The sequence below is a fragment of the Peromyscus californicus genome, unplaced genomic scaffold, assembly GCF_007827085.1.
Source record: "Peromyscus californicus insignis strain IS unplaced genomic scaffold, ASM782708v3 Scaffold_10__1_contigs__length_136768540, whole genome shotgun sequence".
In the NCBI taxonomy this organism is placed as follows: Eukaryota; Metazoa; Chordata; class Mammalia; order Rodentia; family Cricetidae; genus Peromyscus; species Peromyscus californicus.
Window position 1 is genome coordinate 32,542,386 of NW_026294391.1, and position 23,291 is coordinate 32,565,676.

The 23,291-nt window shown below is 34.6% G+C and overlaps 1 protein-coding gene and 1 pseudogene across 5 annotated transcripts in view; one reads left to right on the plus strand and one right to left on the minus strand.

Moving 5' to 3' along the window:
* The window catches only part of Cnksr2 (connector enhancer of kinase suppressor of Ras 2), a 236,486-nt gene that overhangs the window by 203,216 nt on the left and 9,979 nt on the right, over positions 1 to 23,291 (plus strand). The window contains exon 21 of one of the 5 annotated variants that reach the window (XM_052729301.1): positions 20,341 to 21,662. The exons of the other annotated variants lie outside the window; for them this stretch is intronic. Coding sequence (XP_052585261.1) covers positions 20,341 to 20,345 — 5 coding nt within the window. The 3' untranslated portion in view covers positions 20,346 to 21,662. Of the gene's footprint in view, positions 1 to 20,340; positions 21,663 to 23,291 lie in introns of those variants that run through there. 5 annotated transcript variants of the gene reach the window in all.
* On the minus strand, positions 10,079 to 12,500 carry LOC128104506 (60S ribosomal protein L7a-like; annotated as a pseudogene).

Below are 23,291 nucleotides of genomic sequence, written 5' to 3' on the forward strand. Positions count from 1 at the left end.
TTCTGTGTCAGAACATTTTTTTTTCATTTTGCCTCAACATCTAAAATAGAAAGTATTTAGACAAGTGAGCAAAACAGGTAATAGAAAACATGAAAATATAAACTGTTTTATAAAAAAGTATCATTAACCAACCTCCTTTTATATCATTTATTTTGTCTCAATCCATATAATGTTATACATTAAGTGACACATGTTTGCAATGAACTCCAAAGAACAAAATGTACCTAAATCCATACCTTGAAGAGTTTTTGATTTCCTCGCAGTTATAAAATTCAGCCTTAGTTTATGAAGGGCAAATTTAGACTGCAATCTGTATTCTCATGGTTGAACTACCTCTTGTCTTATTTTGAAATTCAGTTACTTAACTGAGTCATACTGTGACAATTTTCTCAGGCTGAACTCATTTTAGTCTGAAATAGATGGTACTAAAAGTACACAGATGAGACATGTCTTGTTTTCCTTTGACTGAAAAGTCAGCATGCATATTAATTATCCTGACCTACTTCACTGACATTTGGGAAAAGACAAGTAATTTCCTATTATCCCAATTAACAGTTTCAAAGCTTACTGAGGTATGGGCCTTTTAATACTCTCCTTAAATTAAATTATTAATTATGTCAGCCTATACAACTTTTAAAGAGTATAAATCATTACAGTATACGACAAAATATAAAGCTATACTTAATTCAGAAATTATTTGCTGTAACACTAAAATACTGTCTTGATTAACACGGTTAATTGCTGGCTCAGAATGTCTTTTACTCCTTTGTAATGGTAGGGAATGTAGATAAGATTTTCAAAAGCTTTATCCTTTGATCCTGCTGATTTCCTCCTGGCAGTTATAAAATAGTCTTTCTTATATATGAGTGCACACATTCTTTGTGCACTCATTTCTTAAATAAAATCATAATATTCTCTTTTTCATTATCTTGGAGATTACCTATCAGTATTCTAATTTAATTTACACATGTATTTAGCTTAGTCTTAGAAATCTAAAATAAAACCTAGGTCTTTCAGCCAGAATGGAAAGAGATTCAATCTATTACCATGTAACTACAGTATATATTAGATTATCTGGAAGTGATATCCATGCTTTCCAAATTAGCTTCTGAAAAATGCATGCTAAGTTTTTATTTTAAAATACAATATTCTTTGCATACCATTGGCAACATGGGAGCTGTACAGGTTATGTTGTAGTTCAGTAGTCTGATATCTGGAATTATCTAGGCAGAGACACTGAATAATTACTACTAATACAATGCAGAAAAGAAGCCTTCAGCCTCTTCAGTTACTGTAAGGGTTCAACAGTCATTTCTTGGAGATTCTCTAAAAGGTATGAGTTTTATCTTGAAGAGCATTCAGGTAGATTGTGGGAAACAAGATGATGTACTTTGAATACAAACCTGTGTTGAAGGCGAGGTTGGAGGAATTGAACAAGTTGAGAAGAAAGAAAAATGTTACATCACTTGTTTATTTTCAAGATAAATGTTGCACACAAATAAATAATGTGGGGACAGCATCATCATAAATAATCTCTGAAATTACAGCTGAAACCTAAAGGGAATAGATAAAGAATGACACCAGCAAACTGAATTAAAAGATGTTTTAAAGTTAAAGAATAAATAGCAGAGTACCTTAAATATATCACTTTTTTGAAGTTGTGGGCACCGTCTTTGGCTGGTTACACAAGTAAATATAAAAAAGAGCATAGAAAATCTAGGGATATTATCTGATGTATAATACTGTAAGGGAGTATAAAACACTGGTAATTACATGTAAAATCATTTGTCTATAATTCTAATACTGGTTAGTGGTTAGATTTTAAATCACACCACCCTCATTTTTTGCCTACATATGAAAACAATTATTAACCATTATTGATATGAAACAGAAATCAAAACATTGTGCACCTATTTATTTGAGACATTATTTAAAGCTAGTATTTGTGAGGGTTTAGCATACCCTGTTTATGCTGGGATTCTAGTAACTAAAATTACTGCTCTTTGTACTGTGACAACTTTTTTAGTCGTATTGAGTTTGATTGTGTAAGGTCGAAACAAGCCTCTTCTGAATAACTCCCATTTCAAATATAAATGTCACAAATATATGACATATGAAATGATTCGTTCATTTTCATAAACCAGTTAGAAAAATAGATCTTCCAAAACCTCTGGGCTATTGTCCTTGCACCAAAATCCATAACGTTTGGAAAGAAGGTGACTCAAATTAATTGTGTGCTTGGTTCACAGCCTTGGGTCTTCCTAAAAAGTCATTTGTCACCTGGTACCATCTTAATTAGTTTGGGAAAAGTATTAATAATGTCTATTGTAGTTTAGTAAATACCCAGTGGCCTTCCATCTGCCAGGAAAATAATCTCAGTGATGTTCAAAGTAATGATACCAGATTTTAATGGAAAAAGAAAGACATTTACATGTTAGAGTCATACTAGCAAAAGATGCAGCCAGGTAAGATTTAATCTCATGTAACAGAATGACAACCTATCATTAGCATAGGCAAGACAAGTTGTGATTTACATTTTTTTTGCCAAAATAGATAATCAGATTCAGTCATAATGTTACCTCTTACTATTTTCACAATTCATAAAAAGCAAAACACTTTTCAATTCAGTGATGACTTATTGTTAGCTTCTCAATGGGAGTAGTTTCTAGCAAGTAGTACAAAAACCTCTCTTAAATTCAGCCTGCTTTTTCCTTGTTTACCCTGAATTCATTTATCAGAAGTTCTCTTATCTGCTTATCTAATGCCTCAGTAAATTTTTACCTTCTTTATGGAAATTTTCTAATACTGTCAGCTTATCCCAAAGCACTGTGATAAAACAGCCAGGCCAAATTCTAAGATTTGTTCTTAAGAACTCTATGAGTGCTGAAGAGAGCTCAGTGGCTAAGAACACTTGCTGTTTTTCCAGAGGACCCAAGTTTCGTTCCCAGAGAACCCACATCCAGTGACTCACTACACCTACAATTCAAGCTCCAGGGGATTGGACTTCTTCTTTCAGCCTCCACAAAGACAGCATATACTCATAATCTCTCTGTGTCTCTGTCTCTCTCTCTCTCCCTCTCTCCCCCTCCCTCCCTCCCTCCCTCCCTCCCTCTCTCTCCCTCCCTCCTTCCCTCTTTCACATACACACACACACACACACACACACACACACACACACACACACACACAGATAATTCAATTATATTCTGAAAAATTCTTCTTCTTTAATGGAAGAACATAGTGAATATTGTGTTATTCATTAAAAGGCAAGTGCCCATATATGTTTGAATGTAAACGTGATACTTTGTTATAAAAAATATTTAATATTTAAGCTTCATACTTCAGAACTCCTAGAATGTTTTCCTATACAATTTTAATATGACAGTTTCATATATATTTATTTCTGATACCAACACAAGATATAGGTATGCCAATAAAATAAATGTATTGAATTATTTCACAGAAATTTTAAGATAATTGAATACTATAGTTAAAGTCATTTCAGACAAATTACAAATTATTTAATATTCCCAATCGTGGATTCTAGAACATTTCAATATCTAGATTAATCTACTAAAATGTAAATTAAATCCCTGTACTTCACTTCTCCTTTACTATAAAAAAAAATTCAATCCAATTAGCTCTAAACATAGCTCATTCAGTAAGTATTCATTGTTGACTTATCAAATGACAAGTACTATTTTATTAGTATATCTAAATCTTCAATAAGTCTGAGTCCAATAAAAAATTTACATTTTTTAGTAAAAGGACATAATTCAAAATATATATCAATTTTCTTACTTTGTGCCAATAATTTTCCCTTGTATCCAATTTACAATTTTGTAAAAATGATTCTTAGAGAAGTAGTACAAAGTATTCTGTCCTCATTTTAATTATGATTTATGTGACTTTGAAGGATTGAAGATGAGTTGAGTAATAGCTATGTCTGATTTGGCTCACTCCTTAAAAATCGTGGCTTAGAAATAAGCATTCTGGTGTCTCAGCCGTTCTGATTAATACAAATCAAATAGCTATGTCTGATGTAATGAAGTGAATATATTATATTCTACAGGCTCTGAATAAATATTCCTTTCATTTAGAACATGCTTCATAATATTGTAATAAAATTATTATAAAATTTGGTTATCAGAAAAACTATTAATATAGGGAATATTAGCTGAGTACTAAGTACATTTTAATATCTTAACAGAAATTTGAACCTTCACATTTTAAGGATTTTGAATTTTCTTCCCTATTTAAAATCTCTAACCTACAATTTTAAGTCTGATGTTTTATTGTACTAAGAGTCTTTGAATAAATCACCCACAGAATATATTGACATAATGCCTGAAATCTATTTATTTGTCCTCAAAATTTTGTCATCCATGGTTCAATAGGTTCTTTTCATTTCAGTGTTTGCTTAAATGTTTGTTGTTATTTTACCCTACCACCACAGAGTCTATTCTATGACTTATGAGGTGGCCATTTTAAAGCATACACCCTGTGACTCTTGATGAAAGAAAATAGCCCATGACTTCAGTAATCACTAAATTCACTTTATATCTTCTTCCCCTTGGCAACTCTGCTATTTTCTCATTGCTCTTTAATTATGCCAAACTCAGGAGTTTACATGTTTTTTTTTTCCTAAAAAGAAAGGGGACAGCATGGAATCAGTGTGGCTTTCATATAACTGCTCAGCAAAATCTAACAATTAGCACCATCCCTCACTTTGAACACTATTGTCTTTGTACACCTTTATATACTTGCTGGGAATCCTCCCCTAGATTTATCATCTTGGGCACTGAGGCTTATGATATGCTTTTGTTAACTTAATTAGGACCATGCCTTAGCACTGGAGGCAGGAAAATGTTTTCAGCTTCAAAGATAAATCAACACAAATGCTGAATAGCTTTGCTTAATATTTAGTGAAGTTATATTTAACTAATTTTAAGTGCTTCTTTAAATCAGTGGGATGTATTCTTTTTAATGTGTTTCTTTCAGTTGTTTCCCTCCAGTAATACTGCAGAATGTATTGCAAAATTCTTTATAGAAAAGGGAGAGTTCATTCAGTTAGTTGTTTTTGTTGGGATAGATATAGAATGTATGTCATTGTGTATGTAAATATGAATAAGAGCTCTCTTCCCGTAACCTAAAACGTATGAGTTCTAAGACAGTTATATTCACCCTCCCACCCAAAGAAGCCAGACCTTTTATATTTAAGAAAAATTATTATTGAGCCTCTGTTTGAGTATTTTAGGATTTCAGAGCTCTTGAGTCCAATAGACATGATATTGCATTTTTAAAGTTCTTCTTTGTATTTACACAAAAGTAGATTTCTGGCAATTTTATATTCTTTGTGAAACTGAAAATAACAAATTAGATTTTAAAAAAACAGAAAAAATTTAAAAGGCTGTCATATGGAAGAAAGAATAAGACAGTCCTGGAAATTCCAGAGACCATAATAAATGAAAGATAAACAAATGCTGATTTTATCTTGTCCATATGTGGAGTGACTGGTCTCATGTGTTTAATAGGTTCCCCATACTCAGAGTATTTCAAAAAAAGACTGATGCCAGGTTTGATACTTGTACTCTAAGCTGCCTGGCAATCTGAAGACTTCTTCCAACTCCTAAAGTTTGTGGTTTTCCTTAAAGTAATGGCATCACCATTTGTGCTTACTATAAACATGTGTCCACACATGTTGTCAAACACAGTTTTTCTATTCTTCATCTGACTTCCTGTAATCACCCTAATTTTATGCTGATAGGAGATCTAGATGCCATTGTTTCAAGTGTGATGGAACTATTACAGAGAAGCATTAACCTATTAACTGATAATTCACACAATGCTTTATTGTCAGCAAGATATAAGTAATAGACCATGCTGATTTCTTTCTTTTAGCCCAAATGCAATTATTTACATTTTCTCTTATGTTTTAATGCATTCAGTTTCATCCAGAAGTATCTAACTCTGTTACCAAGTTTCAAATCTCATTTTTATCATCTATGGTATTAATCATCTGTCTTACTGAATAGGTAGTCTCCATTTTCCAATGTTCCAAACATTCTTTCCATGCATATAATGAATTCCTTGATTAAGGAAAACTCATTTTTTTAAAAAGAAAACACTTCTAAAAAGAATCAGGAACTGAAACTTATATCAGTTTCATTCAGTCATTCAGAGTGCTTTATGTGGACCCACCTAATTAGAAATAGCTTTCTGTCCATATTCATGAAGGTTTCATGTAAAATTTCATCTTGTATAATCAAACTACATATGACTTTCCTCTTATTTCCCATCATGGAGCTGCTATCCAAAAGCTAGTTTTAGATGCTTCCTTTTGGTTATTAAATCAAAATTGGCCCTTTCATCATTTATTTTTTTAAAAGGAAACTCCTCCCAATCATAGCCTATTGTAAACTCCCTCATCTATTTCTATCAGGCTTATCAGTATATTCTTTGAAGAGCCATTGCTGATTTTTTATTTGTTTCAATAAGACAGCTGTTTAAGCTTAAAACAGTGAGTGTCTCAAGGAATTCCTATATTAATTTCCAAAATGTTCATTCATTTGCTGTGGTTATAACCTGCAGGTTCAAAGAGAACACAAGATAGCTCTTATTAGTCCCTTTTCTCCAGAATCATTTATTTGGTGCTGCCATTTACAAACTCCTTGCAGGAAAAACCTAAAATGTCAATAAAATTATATGGCTCTTCTGTATTTTGTCATTGTTTTTAAAGGCTCTTTTTTTGCCATAAGCCCCAGCTGAACACTTGATTTTTGGCACTCTTCTTACAAGCATTTGGTATTATCTGCTCCTCTGTTTCCAGTAGCCTATCACTCGCATTTTCAGAGAAATCTTTCACAACTTAAGACTTTTTTTTCAAGGAATCATGAATTGCATATCTTTTTCTATTTTTAGTGGGACAATTTGTATCTGTATTCCTAAGATTTCTTATCAAACTATTAATTGAAATTTTCTGTGTGTTACTAAAGTTGCTATCTTCAATATTAAGTTTCTGTCCTCAATATTTTTAAAAAAAGAGAGAAATTAAAGAAACTACAGGATCAGCTTCATCCCCTCCTTTCTTTTTTGTACTTATCACTCAGTGAGAAAGTAATCTGCCATGTTACCCTAGGCAGGTCTTATAAAAGTTTTCCATGCTGTTGAGTGTAAGATCCAAAATGCGTTTTACCTGTTTCTTTGTATTTCTTTTTTATTTTTTAGACTCATTTATTTTATGTATATGAGTGTTTTGCCTACATGTATATATTTGCACCACATGCAAATGGAGGTCAGAAGAGGGCATTGGATGCCCTTCCACTGGAGTTACAGATAGTTATGAGCCACCATGTGGGAGCTGGGAACTAAAACCTCCTCTATAAGAGCAGCAAGTGATCTTAACTACTGACCCACCTATCTAGCCCTATCTTCATATTTCTGAGACAAAAATTATCCAGGTTTCAGTGTATGCACCAATTACATACATATATTCTCATCTCCACTAAGTGAATAACATAGTGTGTTGATGACTTAAGCAGAAAAAAAACGAAGCTAGGGTTATATAATATGTATTTTTCATCTTCAGAAAGTTTCATAAATTAATTCACCAACTTCTACAAGTAATGAAAAAGTAGCTCTATACATAAAACTAACTTCATTAGGGTAGTTTTGCATGATTTTTAACCCTTTGTTATTATTGCCCTCAAAATGATACCAGAATATTACAAGATAGAGCAAATGCTGCAGCCATACAGGCCTTTGACTTGTACCAGATCTGTTAAGTGCAAGGAAACAAGAATACCAAAGAATTCCAGAAGCTTGAACTATAGATCCATACCCTGTCCTTCATAAGCTATTTCTTTGTTCAACTATATTAAGTACCTTCTAGGATTTATCATTTCTGTACTGAGCATTAACTCACATACCCTAAATATATTAGCACCCAACTGCAGAAACAAATTGAGTTCAAGGCTTTCCATTATTATCCCCCTTTCAACAATAGACTTTTACTTTTTAACATTTATTAGTGGGTGTATGTGTGTGCACGTGTGTACACATGCATGTGGTGATCAGAGAATACCTTCTGGGGAGTATATTTTCTCTTATTCCATCACATGGCTTCCCAGGTTTTGAATTTGAGTAGTCAGACTTGGAGGCAGGTGCCACATAGCCTACTGAGCCATTTGCCAGAACTTAGGCCTTTTACATAAAATAATAATAATGTCTTATTCCAAGTTGAGCACCCCTTATCCAAAAATCTGAAACCAAAAGTGCTTTGAAATCCAAATTTTTTGAGAAGTTTTAAATTTCAAGACATGTTGGACTTGGGATTTTGAAATTAAGGATACTCAAACAGTCAAAGAAAAAAATCCATACAAATACTACAAAACACAAAAAAACCTCAGGCCTGAATTAATTTTAGTCTGAAGAATTTTGGATAATAAGTACTCTAGTATTGGAGCATAACATACCAGTTTCTTCTCTAAAGAATTTATGAAGTGTGGGGTAAGATAGGTGTGGTGGTACACACCTACAATCTCAACACTCAGGAAGGAGGTAGAAGCAGAAAGATTAGGAGTTCAAGGCTGGTTTCAACTACATAGTGATTTTGAGGCCATCTGCACTACCATATGACCCTGTCTCAAAACAAAACAAAAAAACTTCTGGTAATATTTGAGCATTTTAGAAAATACATGGAAATGTTTCAGAATGTGTAATCATAAAATGAAAAATGAGATAAGGCATGTTGTTGGTATTTCTCCAGATTTTCACACATAGCCTTTTCAACTGAATAATTAATATAGCTGAGCTAATTGCAAAAATCAATAAGTAAGCTTGATATAGCCTTTCAAAACATTATTTTTACTAACTCCTTAAGCATGTATTAAACAGGGTATAAAACATGTCATGTATAATATTGTCAAAGAACCAAGAATAAATAAATATTAAATAAAACTATTTTAAAAAACATCTCATGCATTTGTAGTTTGCAAAATACTGTATATTGTTGAGGAAAGGAAGATGTGGGTTTCCAAATTTTGATTTTTGATTAATTGCTCTGTGATCCAAAAAAGCAAATAAAACAAATACTGTTTTAAAGTTTTGTTGAAATGTAGCTGTTCCCCCATTATATTGGACATTGTATTCAAAAATGACTTTCTTGCTCTTCCAGTTTAATTAATAGGCCTCCCAGCACTGATAATGGAATATGACAGCCAAATTACACAAATTCTTCGCTGTGTAAACATCTGTGGTTTTCCTCCTGGTGACACAAAAACTGTCTTCAGTATTTGAAAATTGTAAGAAAGTCCATTGCCGATATTCAGAACTACTTTTCCCATATTAAGGTCACTGATATCAGATAAGGTACCCTTAGTCAGATGATAAACTATTTCCATATAGTGTAGAAGCATTAAAATGATGAAAATTCTTCCTGTAATCATAATTATTATGAGTAGAATGCTCCCAGGTTTCCTGTTAGAATTGTGATATATTAAGGATGAACTTCACCAATCTTTTATTCTACTTATTGCTTGATTTCTAAAACCAGAGCTTGTCTTAAATTAAGATGATCTGACTTAATTATGTATTATCCCTACTAGCTCAAAATTCAGGTGGCTATATAACCCAATTAAATGAAAATGTGAGTGACAAACTTAATCAAGTGATATAGAATACTAATTATTATGCTTTTGAAATTATCCCTAGTCAAAATATTAATGTTGAATTTTTAGAAAAACTATAATTGAACCAGTGATATTATAAGAAATCAGATTTTATTAATGATTGGAAAGTGATAATTTAGACGTAAAGTGATCTGAACCCAGTTTTTATAACAGCATATCATACTATGAAAGGTGAAAAAGAAAGGAATAAGTAAATTGCTCCAACGTTTGAGTGAAACTTGACTACTCTCTCTCTCTGTTATATTTTCTTTTTTTTTCATTTTTTTTTTAATTTTGCAATACAATTCAGTTCTACATATCAGCCACGGATTCCCTTGTTCTCCCCCCTCCCAGCCCCCTCATCTTCTCCCCAACCCACCCCCCATTCCCACCTCCTCCAGGGAAAAGCCTCCCCGTGGACTGAGATCAACCTGGTACACTCAGTCCAGGTAGGTCTAGTCCCCTCCTCCCAGGCCGAGCCAAGCGACCCTGCATAGGCCCCAGGTTTCAAACAGCTGACTCATGCAATGAGCACAGGACCTGGTCCCACTGCCTGGATGCCTCCCAAACAGATCAAGCTAATCAACTGTCTCACCCATTCAGAGGGCCTGATCCAGTTGGGGCCCCTCAGCCATTGGTTCATAGTTCATGTGTTTCCATTAGTTTGGCTATTTGTCCCTGTGCTTTATCCAACCTTAGTCTTAACAATTCTTGCTCATATAAACCCTCCTCTTTCTCGCTAATTGGACTCTCAGAGTTCCACCCGGGGCCTAGCCATGGATCTCTGCATCCAGATCCCTCAGTCATTGGATGGGGTTTCTAGCACGACAATTAGGGTGTTTGGCCATCCCATCACCAGAGTAGGTCAGTTCGGGCTGTCTCTCGACCATTGCCAGCAGTCTGTTGTGGGGGTATCTTTGTGGATTTCTGTGGGCCTCTCTAGCACTTTGCTTCTTCCTATTCTCATGTGGTCTTCATTTACCATGGTCTCCTATTCCTTGTTCTCCCTCTCTGTTGTTGATCCAGCTGGGATCTCCCGCTCCCCCAAGCTCTCTTTCCCTCGACCCTCACCCTTCATTACCCACACTCATGTCCAGGCTGTTCATGTAGATCTCATCCATTTCTCCGTCATTGGGCGATCCCCGTGTCTTTCTTGGGGTCCTGTTTTCCAGGTAGCCTCCCTGGTGACAGTTCATGGGAAATTAGATATGAGTAAGTGTATAATGTGCCATTTAGATTTCTTAAAACAACTAATGGTTATGTTACAATGATACCTATTTTCCTGTTTCATACAACGTAGAAAGAAAAGTAGTCACTCAATCTAGTTAAAGGGCTGAGTTCCAAACAGCATTAACATACCCTATTGAGCATTTGTCTATACCTCTACCAACAGCTCCCCAAGACAGTAAGGTACTTAAAATATTTTCATGTTTCTAATCAGCCTCTGTCAATAAAGTAAGATCAATTATAAAATATATTATGAGCCATATTAATAACTTATCCTTGCCTTCATCTATTCCTAATACTAATGACGTACAAATAACTTGGCACCATAAGCCATTCAAAGAAAATACTCTATAGCAGTGGTTGCATTATTACTTCATATAAGGCCTAAATCATTCTTCCTTTATGTAGAAGTGCCAGAAATAGCACTTGTGATTTCAGACTCGTGTTTCCCCCAAAATTCCACCTCTACCATATAGTTCACATTTAAGATTTTAAGTAGATTTTCTTATTTCAGGTATATGCAGTTTTCTTTCTTTTTTTTTTGGAAGATAAGTTTGTAGTTATATTTATGTACAAGAAACTTAGCAGTGTACATTTAACTCAATTTAGTGGCGAGTTCTTTGACCTTTGCCTTTTCCTTGTCAATGCGAGCCACAGATTTGGTACCCACAATGTTGCCTCCCCAGTGGCTGTGGATCTCATCATATCTGTCATTATAATTGGTCCTAATACGTCCACCAGCTGAACCAGAGCACCCTTGTCTTCTGATTTAACCTGTGTGAAGGCAACAGTGTTGCATGTCTTCCTGTGGACCAGCCGCCCCAGTCTGGCCTTTCCCTTGGTGATGCAGTAGGGGATCCCCATCTTTCAACATAGGGTAGGCAGGAAGACCACCAGCTCAATGGGGTCTACATCGTGGGCAATCACCACCAGCTGAGCCTTCTTGTTCTCCACCAAGGTGGTGACTGTATTGACCCCCGCTCGGAGGACAGGTGGTCCCTTAGTTGGGACGTCCCCTTTGCCAGCAGCTTTCTTCTCAGCACGGGCCACCAGCCGTTGCTTCGTCTCCTGCTTTGTCTCTGGCCTGTACTTGTGGGCAAGCTTAAGCAGCGGGTAGCTGTTTGCCGGTCCGGGGCCTGTGTGAACTGGTTAATGGCAGGAGGTACATTGAGCCGCTTATAGAGGATGGCTCTTTGCTGCTGCAGCCTAATGTAGCGGGGCCATTTGACGAAGCGTGTGAGATCTCTTTTGGGCTGGATGTCCTGCCCAATGCTGAAGTTCTTAGGCCTTTTCTCAAACAAAGGATTCCCTACCATTTTGGCCTCCTGTTTCTTCACGACGTCGGGGGCTGGGGCCACCTTCTTCCCCTTGTCCTTCTTTCCCTTGGGCATCTCACTCGGTTGGAGGAGAGAGCTATGCAATTTTCTTGTCCAATACTCGTTGGTCAGACAAGAGTTTAAAAAAAAAAATGAAAATAGCACATAGGGCACATGACTACAAGTGTAAAGAAGTCTTATCAGGGGAATCCATTATAAATGAGAAATTATATACAAGGGAAGTATCTTCAAAAAAAGAAGACAGGGCCGGGCGGTGGTGGTGCACGCCTTTAATCCCAGCACTCGGGAGGCAGAGCCAGGCGGATCTCTCTGAGTTCGAGGCCAGCCTGGGCTACCAAGTGAGTTCCAGGAAAAGGCACAAAGCTACACAGAGAAACCCTGTCTCGGGGGAAAAAAAAAGACAGGGTCTCATTGTATGTCTCAAGTATATAGAGATCCTTCTGCCTTGATCTTCCAAGTGCTGAAATTGCAGATATTTGCCACCACATGAGACTAGATTTAACTAGATTTGTTAAGTTGCTCTAGCAACTCCTGAGGCAAAGTATCAGTTCACTGGAGCTTCAGATTTTGTCCATGCTAAATACAGAAGCAGCATTTGATTTCAGCTCCACTGTTTCTATGGGGAGCAATGTAATATAGTATCTACTTCCCAAGCTGACTTTTGCATCACCATGGTGACCAATCTACCCACACAACTAAGATCTGTAATCATTCCTAGTGTGGCTAAAGCTAAGGTCTTGGTTCTCAAGGCCTTCTATAATTAAAATAGATTATTTTGTTAAAGAAGAGTTGTTACTTATACTTTTGAGATATCTATTGATTTTCCACAAAGGAAAGAAATGGGCTCTCTAGTGTTGTACTGAAAATTTACAAGAAGGAGGAAGAAAATGTCATCCTGACGTTTTCTTTGGTCAGGTTCTGGTTTTATGTCTATTTATGGTGTGTACTGTGCTTAGTCAATAGCTGGGGAATAATGTCTTATTTTAAACTATGTGACAGCCTTCCTAAATAGTAATAAGCACATGTGATTAATATACAATTGATGGTGATCTGAAACTACTTTTAATTTAGTTTGAGATTTTCTGAATTTGTTTCAAAATCCAAGATTGATGTCTTTTAGATTATTCCTGCACTTAATAACCAAATCAAGAGATAAGTTGCTCTAGAACCTTGATTATTAGTATTCATGGACTTAAGAAGGGGTTGATGTAATATTTCTTGATAAATCAACTTAGAACATTATCTCTTTAGAGATGATGAAGTAGCTCTTGAACCACACACAAACCAGTATGTTTTATAATGTGTTCATATATGTATATGTGTGTATGTGTACATATAGAAATTTGTGGTAGTAGTATGTGTATATATATCAAAGAACTCTAAAAACATAGCCCTATGTGTGTTCTTGTATTTATGCATACAATAATGATGCTAATAACATAAACACATGCACACATAAAATAAATAAGACTGGTTTCATGGAGTTCTTTGGTGATCATTTTTGCTACAGATAAATTATTTGCTCCATAGCTGTTATTGTTTTTACTCTTCTATTCCCCCACAAACAATGGTAGTAACCAAAGCAAATAGTAAGGGAGTTTTAAGTGAAATTTGGGAATCCTAAATATACTACTTTTTTGCATGTTTCTATGCAATAAAAAGTGACTTAAGACAGCCTCTCTTCCTTAATAGTTGTAAATTTTCAGCTAGAGAAGGTAGCATAGTCCTTTATAAATAAAATATAATGCATAGAAATGTTTAAATCCTGATTGGGTTGCAATGAAATACGGAGTGCTTGTTTTTTAAATATATTACAAGTAATGTAGCCCATCAACCACCATAAATTAATTAATTTGCAGATAAGAAACAAATGTATTAAGATTAGACTTTTTTCACATTTCAGTATAAATTGCATTTTAAGTTACAGAGAACCTTCTGACATTTCAAGGATTTGATTTTTATAAAAGAAACTCTCACCCTAGTGAAGTTCCTGTATGAGTCTACATTTCTGCAATTATACTGGTCAGTGTAAAATTCAACCACATAATGTTAGATATGGCAACCCTTCACGGTAGCTATAAAGGCATTTTTTTTCCATAAGAACACTGAGAGTCAGCATCTCTGTAACTCTCAATAAAATTTAATTTTCTTTATAAGGGTCAATGCTATACAATACTGTCCAGAAGGAGAAATGAAGCTCATATTTAATAGAATATTTTAGATGGTACACTCACTGTACGTTTCTAGATTCTGTACTTTTCTGTCCCAAATACAGATATGTTTGCTGGTCCAAAATCTAATAACCATTAATTTCTAAGACAGCTAAGATTGAATATGAATACTCATTAACCTAGGTTTTCAATTAAGATGAAAAATTGTACTAATTGGTTTCTCCTCTGGTACATTCTTATAAATATATTTTACAGTGATTATTACCAAATATTTTTCTTGTAAATAGCATGATACATATCACTAAAATAGAATTTCCCTGTTGAATTGTGAAACTTTTGACAAAGGAGCTTTATGTTATAGTCTATGATATAATTGTAGATTGGATAGTAAAAGAGTATATGAAATGTTACGTTAGCTATAGAACAGATTTAAGTAAAGAAAGGGTGTTAGTGATAAATGACTGTTATCTTGAATTTTCTTCTTGTTCTTGGCACTTGCTTTGATGGAGAAGATATTTTTGATGGTCCTGAAATTCAATTGGCAGTGCCCCCAGCGCAGCTTATCTCCTTGCCAGAGTTGTTAATGAGTAAATGATCCCAAATGTCAGACTGGCATGCCAAGGAGGTTATTAATAAAGCATTAACATTTAGAAGTTATTGGAAGAAGAAAAATCAATGTTTTAAATATTCAAATCTCAAAAACAGTAAGCAAAATCCACATCTACGTTCTACAGCCTAAGCAGTATGTGGTCTGAGAGGAAGTAATCTTTAGATTTAATGTGTAAGAATCACTCCTTTTCTTACTCTGCTACAATTTTTTCACTACTGCCCCTCCCCACAGCCACCTATTATACTTTTGTTGAAAAGAAGTGAGTATTTCACTCACTTTTTTAGATTAAGTGCCTCTCTCTTCCTCCTCATTTGTTTTCCTGGGATGATATGACCCTGGATCTGATACTGAATAGCATTCTTTAAAAATACTAGTATTCTTACCATATGATAATGGCAGAACTTTGAGAATAGTTTAAAAAGTCAACATGAGACTATTCATAGAGTAGAGTAGGCTGAGGAGGTAGCTCAGAAGTAGACCACGTATTTACCATCATGAGGTGATCAGGGAGAGCCTATAAATGTAGCCCATCGTATAGGGTATATCTGTTATATACTGCTTGCAAAGAGATTGTTGATTTAGAAAACACACATATATTCATTTATTTATAGATTTTATTTTGAATAATTGGCAAGTTGGGCCACTGCCTGCAAATGAAGATGGGCAGTAAAACTGTCCTTACCCCAACCTCAATATTTACTGAGCAAAGTTTAAGTTAGTTGATCAGCAAACTGACCAAAGGACATAAAAGAAAGACACACAAAATGTATCTTCAGAACCCCAGCTCCCCAGTACATTCTCATAGCTGTTATCTTACTAGAATTTTCAATTTGGAGAATTCAAGTGGGATGGCCATATTCAGTAGCTTCTGAGATGAAAATGTATTCAATGTTTTAAAAACGTTTTTATCACCTGATCACTTAAGTGGCTCAAAGTTCAGGTCAGGAAAAACTGCCTTTTGAAGTACTTAGGAGGTTTTTAAAAGGTATAGTAGAATTAGAAGGAGGAAAAGAGAACCTATTGAATGAAACGATTTAGAAACAAACTTCAATATTGTTAATTCCAATTTGTTCGGGTTTATTTTTTCATTTTGGCAAAGCCATACATAATCACAGAAAAAGTATTTGGTGACTCATGTCTTCACCATATTGTCCATTCTCATCACTGAATTACTTCAAACTGATTATCTTATGGTCTAATTCCTTCCTTTTAATATAAACATATATGTTTATATTAAAGTCATAGTAAATATATATAAGCTTATATATAAATATATATAAATTTATATATAAGTCATAGTAAAGTTTATATTCTCATACTTTAAAAACATGCATTGTTCATCTCTAGGAAGTTTTGGGGAAACTTTGTTTTTCCTGTAGTGGGTTCCTATCTTAGAATCTAGCCACTTTGCTGCTTTAGCTATTACAGCAGAAACTAAGGACTTTAAAGATTTTATTTTAAAATATTTGTTAATTACAAAATATGTCATAAAAGCAACCTAATGTGAGTGGACTGACACCCATTAGTAATTCTGACAGAAAACTTCACCAGACAACTGGCCCTTAGAAATGAAGCTTTTGTATTGGCACTGAGTGAAAAAGGCTTCATTTCTAAAGGTGTTTGAGGCTGGAGCACAGCAATGGCAGAGTGAGTGCTTCGATTACATAAAACCTTGGGTTCAGTCCCCAGCACTGGAAAGAAAGAAACATTTTAGGTCTTCAGTTTCTTCGGGTAGTAATTTTGGTTTTTAATACAGACAGCCAGCATGGGAGGAATATTCTCACAAATTACTAAGTAAAAACTGCACTTTGAGGCCATAGCAGTATGTACATTAAGATCAAGTCCCACTTTCATAATGAAATATACCACCTCCTATGAATTATGCAAATAATATGAAATTGTGGTTTGGCAACATAGAGGAACATCTGAAATATCTGAGAATATTTTGCCTCTACCTAGGCTAACAAAATATTTTACTTTTTAAAGAATCCCCTAAGTTCTATAACATAGGTTCAAACTACATTAATTTTTGCTCTTTCTCATCTTATTTTGAAAAGGAATGCTTTATCATGAAAATTCTGTTCCTAGTTCACAAATGTAAAGATTTTTCCCAACCCTTAACCCATTTTATTAAATAACCCTAACCCTAACCCTAACCCTTTTAAAACTTCTGTTTTTAATTCAACCTTTTAGAAGAAAGTGGGTCCTCAAGCCTCAAGTGCATTCCTTCAGATGCTTAGATTGGTGAAAGTAATTACTTATACTCTAAGAAAAAATAAAATCTGAATATATATATATATATATATATATATATATATATATATATATATATACACACACACACACACACACTTAGAAAAAAGGAAGGCTTCAGATAATTATGTTAACTAAACTTCTAAAACTAATCACAAAACAATTTTCTCTGAAGTTCCTATGTTGTCACTGTGAGGCTTGTTCATCTGCTGTCCGTGACCTTCACTATATGTTAGCAGTCTGTGACTACTTGTTGGAGCTTTTGCTCTTGGATTTGCCCTCAAGCTTACTCAGAATGAAACCAAATAAATCAAATGAGTTCTCTTTTGGAACTCAAACTAAAGTGGGGGTATTCTTAAGTGCTCATTTAGTTTAAGTACATATTTCCATTTTCAGGTATTTTGCTCTCATTCAATAACAAAATATTTTTTAACCCCCTTTGTATTCACATTTAATCAATCATTCTCATATAAGTGTTTATGACTTCAACATTGACCACTCTAATATAGACTTCAAACATCTGATTGAAATCAACTGTTCCTAGCAGGTATGTTTTTATGTTATAAAAATTGTGTTTGCAGAATTTTTATTTCTGCTTATTATTTGAGTAGTCCTTAGTGGAGCCATTTTTAAACTCATGAAACAAAGAGGGAAAGACATACACTTCCCAATATATTCTGCATTCTCACAGTGACTCTTGAGAATCTGAGAGGGACTTGAAAAGAGGCACAGAAGTGCAACTGTCTCAGAAGTAAACAACAGACTTTTGTAGAATAGTCAGTCGCACTTTGAAATGGGTTTGTTTCTATTTGCAAGATCTCTTGTCCATGAGTCATGCACCTTTAGCCCTTTGCCTTTACCCATGATTGGCCTGGCTTGCTAGTGCTTTAAGTTTTTATTCAGAATGCACATACCTAACCATGCAGTTGATTCAATTAGGCTTAGTCTAAAAATATCTTTGTAGTTGTTCTATTTACCTCAAAAATAAATAGGAAATTTTTAATTTGACATAAAATTTTACCTTTTAACAACTTATTTATTCAAGCAGTTTATCAAGACCTCTTTCATTTTTTTTCATAATTTCAGGAGACCAAGGTATTTCCAACACATTCTTCGGCAAAAACCTTGAACTTGAACTTGTTTTAGCTGAGTGCTACTGTGTTCCACTGATGGAAGAGCCGCAATAAAATGCTATATAACATCCCTGCCTCAAGGCTAATGACTTAGAAACCACTTGTATATACAGGATAGCTGTTGCTGTTGTTCAACAACATCTGCCCACTAAGTAGCCCTTGCCAGTGCAACTGGCCTGGAGCAGAACTCAAAACTACAGTGGGCAAAAGAATCACTACTCGTATAAACTACAAATTCCAGAGGGCCATACTCAGAAATCCTGATCCAGTTATGTAAGAAATGGCGCATAGAAATTTGTGTTTAACAACACCTCCATCCTTAAGAGTTTCTAGTCATCGGTACTTATCACAAATGGTTGAAGAGATACCTTTCCTTAAGGAGGTACCTTCTTTTGTGCTAATATTAACAGATTGGTAATGCATAATCACCACTTTGAAATAGTGAAAATAGAAAAATAGAAAATTCTCCTGCACAATCTTGTACTCAAACAAGGGACTAAACTGGGGAAATATTTTCCAGTCTCTTGTAATAAAATTCAGTAATCTTATAGAAGCAATACTATAAGTGTAACTAAACTCCACTTGATTACCAGGGCTCTAGTTCAGTTTAGTATGAATTAAATGTGCATTAGAGAATATACTGGAAATGAAAGTATTCATGTAATATTATTTCTATAAGGAAATGATGAATGTGTCTAAAACAACTTGTAAAATATTTTAATTACATAGAAAAATTAAGGACAGTATAAATTGAGGTATGACTTTATGCCCCAGATTAGATTGCCTCTGATTTTCCAGTCTGAAATCCCATACCCTTACCAAACAATGGTAGGACCTAGAGATAGATTTCCAGCATTATAATCTTTTAAACAATGAGGTATTATATGTTATTTTACTTGATCTACATAGGAGAATTATTTAGCTCTCAGCCCCTTTTCTGCAGAGTGATAAATAATTGTGGTAAATAATGATGTGATAAATAATTGCTTCTGCTGGTTTTGAACTACACAGTATTTCATTTTCTACATATCAGTTATTTCCGTTCCCATTTTCTAAGAGATGTAGTAATAGACAGATTGCTTCCTCTGATCCTTCTCCCTATTTGTTTCTTCTGGGGATATAACCAAAAATATGACAGGATGCAGCAGATAAAATTCGACCTTATGTTAGTGATGACAAATATTGCCGGTGTGTACCTGCTGACAATATTTGGATTCCTGAAGATGCAAAATAAAATGAACAAAGAGAGATGTTGGTTTTTCTGAACTCTTCTTCGCTTTTCCAGTCATTCAAAAACGTTATTCTCTTCCAGTATCTAAACTCCTTGATGTGTGGCTAATGCTCAGATGTAAAATCATCTTTTTGTCATGCTTATTGTTGTAGCTTTTCATTTCTTTTCACTTTGTGTCATTTACTCTGAGACCTCCTCATCAGAACAATTCTAGCTAGGCTATTTTACTTCCTCTGGATCAGGACAGTTGTATTTGTGTCACAGCAGTAAGACAGCCAGAAAACCCTTCTTCATACCTTCTGACTGAGTAAAAATGAGGAAACACAGAGAAATCCATTTTGATTTTTTTTTTTTAAAAGACTGATGGTTTTGCACCTACATGGAGAATACTTTAGCCGGCTTTTCTGATTCAAACTATAGACGTGTATGTACAAGTTAGTGGTGGGAAAAGATTTGTCTGTGAGTTACTGTATATAATTGGAAGATTGGCATTCCAAACAAACTAAATCAAAATTGATCCCATTTATGATGAGGTAGACTTGCATGCCAACAGAAAGACGTTATGGTATTAAAACCATATGCAATTCTAGACGTTATTTTCTCTTCCTGGGTACTGCATGATGCTATTTCTAGTACAAATACTGATGTGCTTTGGAATAATGGCACTCGCAGGTCTTTCATCATATTGTATCACTGCTTTATTATATTAGGCTAATACACTGCGAGAGTTGGTAGAACCTCTCCATGCCAAATCGGATCCACTTCTGTTGGCACTCAACCCATTGGAATCACAGATTGATAAGCTAATGTTTAGAGAATTTAGATCGAAGAGAGTCGGCACGGCGCAGACTCAACATCAACCTCTTGCAAGCAACTAAAATGGCCTCGTCCTTGCTGTTTATAACAGAAAACAGACTTGTAAAAAGCTTAGACCATCAAGTGTTGTGGATTTGGGGCCTCCCTAAAGAGATATTATGAGGGGCAGGCCACTCTTTAAGAAGAATTCGAGCTTTCTACAGTGGGACTAGCATAAGACCTAACCAATCAAGATGGAGCACAGTAGCCGAAAACCGCCCTTTCTATGGGAGAACAGAGGGTAAAGGGTCTTGCCTGGGGAAGGGCTCTATGGTGACACCTCAGTTGTATTCTCCTGACACCAGGAAGAGAGGGATCAGCACCAGTAATTAGAAAATGCTGTCTGTTTAATGGACTCTTGGTGGCCTGGTTAAGGCAAAGCAGTAGAAGCAAATTTTGTGTTAAGTGTATTTGCATTTTTAAAACTTGACATGCTGTATTGTACTAAATTAAGTGTAATCTATTAAGCAAGGTGTATGCACCCTGCTCTGAAACTTAATATGTTTAGTCTATTATTAAAGCATATTCAGGTGTAAGGCAGACCACTTTCAGTGACACTAATGAAGGAAATTCCTCATGCCAGGCTTTATTAGATTCCTCAGCTAAAATCCTAACTTTCTCCTTTTTCTTGGCACTTATATAGAAGTGATGTTGCCTCTTAAACTGGAATGAGCTATTCTTTTTCTGTAAAATATTCCAAATCTATAGGCTATGGTTTTCCATATTTGAAAAAGTATTTTGTTTGGATGTCTTTCAAACTAGCTTCAGATATTATTTAATAATATGTAACTGGGTCCCCTGTGGCTCAATATTGCTTATTTTTTCTTCTGTGGTAGATGTGAAATTTCCTTTAGTTGGATAAGATACACTGTAATAATTTCAATGCTAATTAATGGATATTTCATACTGTGCAGTGAAAAATAATTTAATATTGTATTATGAAATGTTTTTCTTCCTGTTGCTGCAGTGTGTGGTATTGCATAATATGAATACCTGTAAAAATATAAATTACTTAAAAATAAAACTATTGCCGGTTGGTACCAGATCTTTCTAGATAGCTAAGTCATTTGCTAAGTATGCTTGATAGCAAATATCTTTCTAATAAGAAGAAATCTATGCTTCTTTCTCACAAATGAAATTGTGTTGTGAATAAAAATCTCATTGATCTGCCTTATAATTGCCTCTGTGCTCTAACCATTTTAATGTGTTTTTAAGTATATCTAAAGAATGGTGGTCCTTGGTTTATAGAAATAAGTCAAATTTATTTTATTGGCATTTAAGATTAATGAAATTCTCTTGGGTCATTCTCCCTATTTAAATCATAGTAAAACTTTATGATCTGAAGAATTTTAGGGGGTTTTCCTCATTAATGAGTGTGGTGACTGTGTATAAATTTTCAAATAAAATTATCCCATAGTTTTGCTTTGAAGCTGTCCCTATTATGAATTCCTGCCTTAGACCTCCGTTTTTATTGGTTACATTTTCTAAATTATATGGGTAAATCTGGCTTCTGACATTCACTTTTGTGTTTACCTTTCAAAGAGCCATCCCTTCTTAGGAGTTAGTAAATCAGTGCTAAGGATTCTGAGATGTTATGCCATTTGAACTATTCATCATAAAAAAATAACCTGTTGTAATCTTGATAATAAAACCACTGTCATGTAGTTATTGTTAAACTACAGAATTTGGCAGAAATTGCATACTCAGAAAAAAAAGTGTAGAATAAACTTTATGTATGTCTATTTTTGTCAGAGCCTTATGGAAGTAAGCTTTACTGTTGTAGGAGAATTGATAATTATGCCACTGAACATAGTTAATTTGTAAGTAAAGGCTTTACCTGATCTGTAAAGAGAAGAAAAGAAAGCCTTAGCGATGTAGGTAGATCCTCTCACCTCGTCCTCTCAAAGAAGGGGATTTTACTCATTAAAATCAATTTTTCCACCTGAGAAACTATTGCCTACTATAATGTTAGAGTATTGTTATTTTGCCTAAAAGAAAATAAATTATTTCTAATTATTAAATAAGTAATTGGCTACAAAGGGAAAGCTAAAAGCTAGCTCATAAAATCTTTATTTTCTTCTAATATAACAAGCTGCCTTCCTCTCCTCCCAAGTTTTACAAAACTAGGCATAGCAAGTTGATTGCTACAGAGGCATGAATTAAAATAGCTGATGTTTAACTATAAAACAATTCAAGTTATAGTGTAAACCCTTGGTTATTTAATCTCCTTTAGTATAAACCCCACAAAGTATTAAGTCCACTAAAAGTCTGTCACCTTATATATAAATAAGTTGTTCTCTGAGACATGATAGTAAATTAGTATTCATAAAAATCATCCTGTGGTCCCAATGAAAATGACAATTGCCCTTTGGGACAAAAATAGTGTTCCACATACTTGATATGATTAGCCTGGAAGCCTTAAGTGCTTTCCAGTTGTATAAGAACAAATGCCACTCAGATTTGGCTGATGACTAATACCACTATGTCTAGCCTTCTCTATCATTTGTAATTTAACCTTTCCCAACCTTGTAGCTCATCTCACAGCTGTGTTGTAGAAAGAACAACTGTTTCCATGAAGACATCATTGTCCAATTTTAAAAGAATATAATTCTCTTTCAGAACAAGTACCAAGACTCCATGTCCCATTGTTTATTTCAGAGCCCAGTTCTTGGTTTTGTTTTCAATGTTTACATTACAGTGCCAGGGAAATGGGAAGACAAGAGTGAGATTTTACTGTCCTTAGTTTTCATCAAAGAAACGTGAACAGTACTATACAATTACTTTTCAATAATTGTGCAGTCACCTA